Source organism: Ciona intestinalis, unplaced genomic scaffold (genome assembly GCF_000224145.3).
Source record: "Ciona intestinalis unplaced genomic scaffold, KH HT000104.2, whole genome shotgun sequence".
Taxonomy (NCBI): Eukaryota; Metazoa; Chordata; class Ascidiacea; order Phlebobranchia; family Cionidae; genus Ciona; species Ciona intestinalis.
In genome coordinates this window covers 1-9952 of record NW_004190426.2, presented here as the reverse complement: position 1 = coordinate 9952, position 9952 = coordinate 1, and the positions used below count along the sequence as shown (strand labels likewise).

Genomic DNA, 9952 nt, shown 5'->3' with positions numbered 1-9952 from the left:
GATCGTATAGACTTTTTTTGTTTTTTTTTCTACATGGTATTCATATTCAGTCTACGTTTTAAGTTGTAAAAATATCTTTGTCAATTATGCTGCTATTTCGGGTTAAAAATACCGGTATTTTTATTTGTACAAACTATAGTGTAATATTTTATTTGACAATGTTTGTTTGGAAAGTTGAATTCTTTACCAACAGCCATTGTGGTGTAGCAGACTAACTTATACCAATGAACCAAATTAAATATAGTGAAGAATATTTCATTACATAGCAGAATAGGCTGGTGGGAAGTGTTAGAGGTTGGTGGTTGTGGGGCTAGTAGTTAGGAAATAAGGTGGGGGGGAGATTCTTCACTAGCACCATTTTTCACTAGCACCAATATTTTCTTTTTTACACTGAGGAAAATTTCTCGAATTTAAAAAAAAATTACATATATTCATATATTATATTTCTTTCCATAGTGCATTAAGTACCATACCGCAACGCAATCAGAAGTTAACGAACAACAACGAGGATGCTTCCTCCGGTACCTTCATTGATTGAATCTTCAGGTGAAGAAGACAACTTATTCAGCGATGATGTAAGTTATGGACATAAACATCTTATTTATGTTATTCTATTTGTAATTTGTTATGATTTCTATCATTTGTTATGATTTTATAACATTTCTATTTTAGGAAAAGTATCCGGACAAAGTGTTTGGGGAATTCCCCTGGGGAACGAATCGCTCGACCAATGCTGGTATATATGATTTTTATGTTTGTTTATATTATATTTGAGTTAGTAACTGGACAGCGAGCAGGAGCTGTATGAATACACTGTATGAATACACTATGTGTGTCTGGTGTATAAGAAGACACCCATGTTATAACTCGACAGTAAGCATGAGGTGTATGAATACATCAAGTGTGTCTGGTGTATAAGAAGACACCCATGTTATAACTCGACAGTGAGCATGGGGTGTACGAATACACCATGCGTGTCTGGTGTATAAGATGACACCCATGTTATAACTCGACAGTGAGCATGAGGTTCATCCACAGGCACCCAGGTTGAAATGTGGGGCAAACTAAGCCGAACCTACCAACATGAAGTTTTGGATTGTTGCCACGTCCTCCTTGTGGCACCGATATTGTTCACGAGACAAACGATGCCGTTGAAATACATGAACTGGGCCAGCGAATGCGGGCTGTCGAGCTTGGAACGATTGATGGCAGATGTGTAAGTTTGGTTGAAATATTGTTACAGGAAGCAAATCCTTATTGGAAGGTTTCATTAACTCCAATGTGTTGCATAAGCCTGTTGTATACAAACATATATATTTATAATTTGTCTATGCTGTTGTCACTAGTCTAGGTGTTTATAAATGTAAAAGATCTTCTGGCTATTTTGTAAAAGTTAAATTATTTTATTCTCCTATTAAAAGTTGTGTGTCCGCGATTGTTGAACAAATTGTAAAAATGTTTTATCCATATTTTAAACAGCTGTCAAATACTTCGTTGTTTTAAATAACCTGGTACCGTGTTTGAAGGGACAAATAAAGTTATGCCAACAGTTTATAGGAAACCATTATTTCCCCGATTCCCATTCCTTACCATACAAAGCCTGGGAACATTCCATGATATTCCACCCAATATAACTATAACACTGAACACAATTACCACACAAGGATAATATAACTTATACAAGGATAAAATACACATAACAATACAATACACATAAGAATATCAATTACTATTGAAACAATAGATCTGAGGAAGGAAACGTTTTGGATTCCCACGAGTTGGTGGGGTTGGATATGTTGCGCGAGGCTCACCATGCGCTGAGGTCGGTCGTTACTTCAAGGGTGGATAACGTCGCTGTGGTCAAGTTTGCTAAGGAGATCGACCAGGTTGGTTGTGCTGGTGGGACGGGGGCATTTATTTAATGTTTAACAAAATCTGGGGTGACATTGTTATAATACAGTTTCACTCATAGTTGTCAAACATAGGGAACCTCATTGATTAATGTGGTGAATACAATATACTTTGGCTCTGCTTGTTTAGACACCTAACAACAGGGTAAAATCTGTTTACCCCTACCTGGGATACTAAACAATTGTCACTAAAAGGTTTCTTCCAAACTTAGAATAAAATACACTCTACAACAGCAGGTGTAAAATTACAACATAAAAGAATACAATTCGAGTGTTTGACAGTAAATGTACAACAGCAAACATAACAACTAGGCTTCATGGTGGTGCTGTGGTGTACAAGGGATTTAATCTTACACTAGAAACTAATCAAGTTATGGCGATGCCCCCAGATGGAAATAAAGGGGGAGGAGATAGTTTTACAGGCGTGTAAAAAAGGAGGGTCTGGTCCCCGAACTCCCTCTCATTAGTGCATCATGCTTTACACAATGTTACCTTATATTCAACATATGTTAAACATCCTCAGTTGAAGATCAACGACATCAAGAGAGCAATCGCACTTGGTAGCACGCAACCACAAATTAAACGTCTTATGTGAGTTTTCTATTTACTTTTATTAGAATATGGGTTACATTGAATAATAATGAAACATTGCTTTGTCACTGTTTCTTGGTTTTACGTTTCTTACTGTTGTAGAATTCTCTAATTTCAATTGTAGTTCGTGGATTAATGAAAATTTAATATAACGGTGAACTCTGATCAAACTCTTATGTCCTCTAACAACGACCTTACCCATATAGAATAAACTAAATATTTACCTTCCTTCCTAGCGATGCGATGTCATGTGTAGCGGACGAACACCCCCCCTCCGCTGACCCCCCCCCTAAACTCAAGATGAATCTTTACGACTTTGCTTCGTCCGATGATCGGAAGGTCGTTGCTGCGTTGATGACGGCTCGACAGTACGCAGAGGTTCTCCACATGATGGGGCAAGAGGGCAGGGACGTGGTGAAGGAGCTCCTGGCGCAACAAACCGAGAAAGTAAATGTTTGGGTTTCTGCTGGGTTGGGTAATGACAATGTCCAGCTTATGTTTCATGGCATGTCTCGCTGTAGGACCTCACCCATACAGAAACCTTTTTAATTATTAGTTCATATTTTTTTAATAGAGTATATATTTTTATCGAGCAAAACTGATCGAGTAGGTTACCATTGCGTGCTACACCGTAGGATTTCCTCCACGTAGAATATAGCCGTGTTCAAAACTGTGCAAAACATTCGCCCAACATCATAAGTACCAAACCTGTAGTGGCAAGTTTCTACATTCGATTGATCAGTAAACATTACAACCAATAAGTTAGATTTGTTTCACAGGATTGTGTGTCTAACTATCCCTGCCTCCCCTGTGTTTCACCATTGCCTATGTTTAAAGTGTACCCCATGTAACAACACAACAACAATACTGTAACCCCTACCCCCCAGGATGAAATGATCGGGTACAAGGAAAGTGGGAACAAATATTTTAAAGAATCTAAATTTAGCGAGGCAGTGAAACAATACAGCATCGCCATCAAGTCATATCCATACATAGCTGTGTTGTATTCAAACAGATGTAAAGCTGCGATTAATCTGCACAACTACAAGTAACTAACATGGTTTCTATTTGAATGAATGTAATGCGTGGCAAGGCAACGACAGTCGTTATAACACGGGTGTTGTGTCATACACCTCGTGCCCGCTTACAAGTTACCATGTATGCAACTTATTTATCCTTGCATGGCGGGGCAACGACAGTTGTTATAACACGAGTGTTCTGTTTCATACACCTTGTGCCCGTTTACGAGTTACCACGTATGTAACTTATTTATCCTTGCATAGCGGGGCAACAACAGTCGTTATAACACGGGTGTTCTGTTTCATACACCTCGTGCCCGCTTACAAGTTACCACGTATGCAACTTATTTATCCTCGCATGGCGGGGAAACGACAGTTGTTATAACACGGGTGTTCTGTTTCATACACCCCTTCCCCCCTAAGAGTTACCACGTATGTAACTTATTTATCCTCGCATGGCGGGGCAACAACAGTCGTTATAACACGGGTGTTCTGTTTCATACACCTCGTGCCCGCTTACAAGTTACAACGTATGTAACTTATTTATCCTCGCATGGCGGGGCAACAACAGTCGTTATAACACGGGTGTTCTGTTTCATACACCTTGTGCCCGCTTACAAGTTACAACGTATGTAATGTATAACCCCAACTTCACTATATGTTACCCCACCTTAATTATATAACCCAGACTATATACTAACATTACCCCATGCCCCCATCTAACCCCCTAAACCTTACCCCACAATAGCCCCAACTTTACTATATTACCCCGTTTCCCCAAACCCAGTGTATAACTCCCCTATACCCGGTGTAACCCCATATATACCCCATCCAATCTTTATACCCACATATATAACCCTAATAACCCACTTTAACCCAGACTAGCAATCAGCGACGCCTATCGTGCCGTCACCCTTAAACCAGAGTGGGGCAAAGCTTACTACCGGTTGGCTGATGCGTTGAATCACGATGGTCAGTACGCAGCAGCGATACGCAAGATAGACATGGGACTCACCAAGTGTTTCAACATTACTGAGCGGCAGGAACTAAGCAAGATACGACTTGCATTAGGTTTGGATGGTTTAAGTTTTAATATTTTTTATAAAATTTAGTTTAGGTATTTTGTTAGTTATAAAGTGACATTATACTATATATATATGGGGCATATACTGGTATACAGAGATATTTTTCCTGATGCTTTTGTTTGTTGTAGAATGATATTAATCTCCATACTAATATACAGGTATTTATAAACTGGTGCTTTTGTTTTGTGTTGGTTTTAAACTGTAAGTGTAGAAGCGCATTGGGGGTTTTTGTTGGTGTTAGACATTAAAAACACTGGAATATTTTGTGAAATCTTTCATTATCTTGGGTTATTTATGTTGTTTTTAAGATATTTGCTTTGTAAGGTTTGATGACATTGTAAAGTTTGCTTGGGCACTTGTTGGTCTCTTGAAGGAAAGTCTCCACATATTTATTTTATAACGTTATAAAATTATTTGCAGAAGAAAAGTTGGTTAAAGCGGGGATCTCCCATCTCGCTCTTAACGGAATAAACAATAACTTGCCCGAGAAACCAAAAAAAACAAAGAAAAAGAAGAAAAAATCAAAAGCACAGGTTTGTTACATCATAATGGTATATATGTTAGGAATCCAACAACCAACCTTTTGCATCGACGATCTTCTCTTTTTACCGGTAACCTGTCCAATGACTGTCAATTTGCTGTTGATTTCCTTCTCTTTGTTTTTTTCTACCACTTTCGAAGAAATACTTGAAGTTTTATTTCATGTTATGCGATAATGCTTTACTTAATGCCAACCAGGGTCAAATAAATGATATTTTAACGGCAGGCGACTGAAGAAACTGAAAGTAAAGCTGGGCAGAACAAGGATTTGGAAACAAAGTCCGAGGTTGGTTTGTTTAAATGTTTAAACCTGTAAGTAGCGTAGTTTAAGTGGCCATTGTTTGTTGCTATATCCGGTTGTTCCGTTTAAAACATACTTTAATATTCGCTTCCTTAATTTAGACAAATAAAAGTTATTATCATATTTTTATTTAAATTTATGAAAATATTTCAAAATGATTTGTTTCAGACTAAAGAGAATAAGAATCCTAATAGTGATGTCATCAGTGGTAATAATGATGTCATAAAGAAACATGAGGTATGTTTTATAGATATCTTATAAATAGAATTAGTATTGTGAAGTCATATATTGAGGGGGTTGACATTAGAGAGGTCGGGGTGACATCAGGTTATAAACGTCTGGCGTGACATCACTTTTGAAACAGGGGTGACGTCATAATTATGTTTTGAGCTGAATCATACAAGTAACATTATGGATGTTTAACTATTAAAACAGAGGTGACATAATAAGTTTTAGCATCCAAGGTTTAGGCCTAAACCAGCTATCACCCTGCTGTTAGGGTAAAATTTTTAACAATGTCACCCCTGATTTTTTGAACTAAAAAACACGACACCAATAACGGTTGTAACGCAACATTCCATCTATTGTTAGTTGTTTGTGACCAAACAATCGCGATTGTTACACGCGACTCCCTCGGGTCGAGTTTAGGGGATTCCCCCAGTATTTTTCCAGGTTATATAAGTGTGATGTCATAGTTATGTGACTTTGAGATAATTAGTGTAATATGCGTGATTTTATTGCGGTAAAGGTATTTCAAGTAAGTTGTTTACCGTTTAACTCTTGGATTCTAACAATTAGAACAAAGATTGATTTCTTTAGTTTCTCTGTGGTTATCACATTGGTTAATTCACAACCATGCTTGTACCAGTGACCTCATGTTTTCTATAAATTAAGGATTTGTATTTTTATAACTTTTGTTGTAGTTGTGTACGGTTTGTTCGTAAGATTATAATCATGCTGTTTGTACCAGTGTAAAGTTGTTTATTACCAGTTGGTCGTACTTTACCCAAAGCCTGCTTATCTACGCACTGTTTGTTAATATTTTTGTTGTTTATTTGTTTGGTTTGTCATTGAAACCCTGATTTTATATTTGTTGTCATATTCTATTTGTATATTTTCCATTCATGCAAGGCTTATCCATACACTGTTTCGACCGTTGTTGTTAATATTTGTATCGTACTTTGGCTCTAGTTTTGTAACGTTTGAATTGGCTGTAAGACATATAGTTGTTTGTTGTCATATTCTAGATAGTTGTATTTTTCTTGTTCTTTCAATATCCGCTTACCCACACACTGGTTTATGATTGTTAATTTTATTTTTATTACAAAACAACTTTGGAACTTTCCTCAAAGAGGTACGACTCCATACAACACCAAGTGGTTGGGATTTAAACTAAACATGACCACCAGAGGTCACTATCGACCTATAGTAATAGACCGTAGTCTGGTAGAGGTTTCACACGTTTATGTCACTTGAGGTTAAAGAATGTAACTTATTTAACACATGGCAGGGTAACGACAGTCGTTATAACACGGGTGTTCTGTTCCATACACCTTGTGCCCGCTTACAAGTTATCACGTATGTAACTTTGTGGGTGATTGTTTTTCTGTATGACTGACAATTCAGACAACCCATTAGTGACCACTGGGTTGGATCAATTGCTGTTAAGTGTTTTGCCCACATTCGCCCACAATGGTAGCAGCGACGAGACTTGAAATCAGTATCCTCATGCATTCGCCGCCCCGAAAGTTCAGAGTATGGTTTCCTCGTTAGTGGTTTGACCTTTATTAACCTCAGCCATGTCAATCATCTGCTGCCAATCTTCCCAACCCCCAATTAATTTAAATGAGGTTGATGAACTTTGACCTTTCGAACTTTGACCCTTCTCCTCGTCTTCATCTATTGTTCCGTCACTTTGCTTCTCACCCGGGGAAGTGAACCCGCTACCCGTCAACGATAAGCGGAGGTTTTTTCCCCCTGAGGAAAAAGTTCAAATGAAAACATAAATTTAAAAGTTATTTAGCTAATTTAAAAAATATAAAATCTTTTTAAAAAAAAAACTACTTAATTTTAGTCAAACAAAAACTTTTTCAATTAAAAAAACACTATTTTTCCAAATAAACATAAATATAAACTTTCCACCCACCCAATCTATGCATTAACCTCGACCAGCGTTCTTTGTTACGTGCGTGTCGCTCTCGTTTCATAGAAATCTCATCACTCGTTATATTATGATCAGCAACAACTGAAAAGTCTCGTCGTGCGTTCGCAAACGAAACGTTCACGTCGCGGTTCTGGGGGTCAGGGTTCGATTCCCGGCCAGGGTGGATACATTTACACATCCCTGCGAGTTTTCGTCGCAGAAAATGTCGTATTTCACGTTGTGTCATCGCATATACAATAGGGTTGAGCAAAACACTGAGAAAGCTGAGAATTCTGGTGGCTGTGAATACTGCATGGCACGCGTGGCCTCCTAAACCAACCATGCCCTGTGTAGATGGGGGCGGTTATTCGTATATAGGGGTTGTGGTTTATTACTGTTAAATAAAGTGAGGTCTTTAGTAACGCACAATTTGCAAGTGCATGTTCTATTAAGAAGTATGCAATGTTTGGTTTTGGGGTAATGCGACAACTCCTGGACCTCTAACAAGGACCTCACCCATATAGAATAAAATAGAAAATAGGCACACCTGAGACCTGGGATGTAGGTCCATTACCCCAACACCCAGGGTGCTACCATCTACACCCAACATACACCTCACCTCAACAACATACACAACAGCTACAATCCTCTGTGGAAGCCAACAAACAGCGAACACACAAACGTATGTGAGAACGGTTCGTGATATTCGTAGATGACGTTCAGCGTTCTTGTGCACGATTGTTTTACGAAGGGTACCCCCTGTTGAGGGATTGTTATTATTACACTATAGTTGTTTCCAAGGTGTTAATTACATTAAACGACTAGTTTTAATATAATCGTGTATTGTAGATTGTTTATATTGGTCAACTGTTGTTTTTCTGTCTGGAAAATGCAAGTAGGTGTTGTTTAATATTTATAGTAGGGTGGGGGAAGATGGGACACCTTTAGCACAAAATATCCAGGTATTCTGATTGCGTTTTAAACAATTAACAACAGTCTATGGGACACATGAGGACATAGTTTCATATTTCTTTGAATATTCTTTGTTTACTACTAAATGGGACGAGAAAATAGAGTTAAAATGTGTCCCATCTTCCCCCATCGAACTGTATCTTTAAGAAGTGAAAATACATCAGCCATATACAAGGGAATATTTAATTTATATCCTTGTCTTAATATTATATTGTCGCTTGTTTATGCTGTTAAAGTTCATGTTGTTTCCTGATAGAGAAACTTAACTTTTCTTCCTTATATTCATGTTAGAACATATTATGGTGTGGTTAGTTCCGTGCTACTGGTTTATTAATTGTTCACAATATTATATCGAAAGTTTATGTTGTTTTTATCTTGAAATTCTCTTCTTGATAAAATTTGTTGGAACAGAGGTTAGAAGTTTATTGTTTGTATGTGTGATGTCATAATGAGATTTGTGATGTGATAATGTGATGATAAAAGATGATTGTTTACATCATAATAAACATTGTTGGCAGGAATGTGGATTGTGATGCGATAATGTGGATTGCTTCGTAACAAACACAATGATGAGAATTGTTTCCTAACAATGTGGGTGGTCTGGTGTGTTTTATTATTGTAGTTGTGAATTGTGATAAACAGTATTGATTATTTTGTTGTTGCGACGGGGCATAATATAATATAAATTGACCCGTATCGTAAAAAACATTGTTATTATATTATACCAGTGTTCTGTCTGCCATGCGTTGTTTTGAGACTTTAAATATTTGGTTTATTTTGTTGTAAGCTTATGAAGTCTTGTCGTATCGCATACCAAACGTTGGTGGAATAAAATTAGTATTTGCCAATTGTGGAAAAAATGAAAAATTTAAATATGCATAGATTTAAAAGTTTGTATTTTGTTGAACATTCCATCCCTGAACAAACACTTGGAACTTCATTTTATTAAAGCAATCTAATCTAATGATTTGTAACTTAGCGGTGACAACTCACCTCCGCCGCTTGCCCTTGACGTGGCAGAGTAAGCGCGGCTTCTGTAGTTTGAGGTCGTTGACGCTTGTCGTTGGTATCTTGGCCGCGCGTCAGGTTTCTGTGCGTATAACCTCGCGTAACTTCCGTGGAATAATTCCTGTGTGGAATCCCCACTAGGAGGCGACGTTGGTTTGGCCATTGTGACATCATCAACACGGTCGTAAAGAGGCTCCGTTTCTGTGGGCCAGCAGGAAAATTAGGAAAATTTCAAAATTTGCTTTCACAAAGTAACATCATGATATAAAGTTAGAATAGTTGAGACAAAATCCTAAACTTTCTATAAAGTCTTAGCAATTTGCTAGTGGGTTTGATGCTGCCACCATTGTAAACGTATGTGACTTTGTAAGTCATAATTCGAA

The 9952-nt window shown here is 37.6% G+C and overlaps 2 protein-coding genes across 3 annotated transcripts; one reads left to right on the top strand and one right to left on the bottom strand.

The window, feature by feature from the left end:
• On the top strand, positions 1 to 9409 carry LOC100178499. 2 transcript variants are annotated; one of them, XM_026838703.1, is made up of 13 exons: positions 1 to 114; positions 457 to 575; positions 673 to 736; positions 1039 to 1216; positions 1745 to 1886; positions 2434 to 2501; positions 2738 to 2948; positions 3389 to 3549; positions 4401 to 4591; positions 5026 to 5138; positions 5372 to 5431; positions 5615 to 5683; positions 9080 to 9409. In XM_026838703.1, exons 2-13 carry the CDS (start codon positions 510 to 512, stop codon positions 9092 to 9094), a joined length of 1338 nt encoding a protein of 445 aa, XP_026694504.1. In that variant the 5' UTR covers positions 1 to 114; positions 457 to 509; the 3' UTR covers positions 9095 to 9409. The 2 variants fall into 2 exon arrangements, with proteins under 2 accessions (XP_026694504.1, XP_026694503.1); XM_026838702.1 differs by lacking the exon at positions 1 to 114 and adding an exon at positions 186 to 294.
• Positions 6746 to 9771, bottom strand: c3ar (putative C3a receptor; the record flags this gene model as incomplete). The annotated part of the gene is given in 4 exon segments (NM_001078552.1): positions 6746 to 7423; positions 7593 to 7935; positions 8209 to 8348; positions 9555 to 9771. Coding segments are annotated over 4 exon segments (927 nt in total), but the record flags the coding sequence as incomplete, so codon positions are not given.
• Positions 9772 to 9952: the final 181 nt, after the last annotated feature.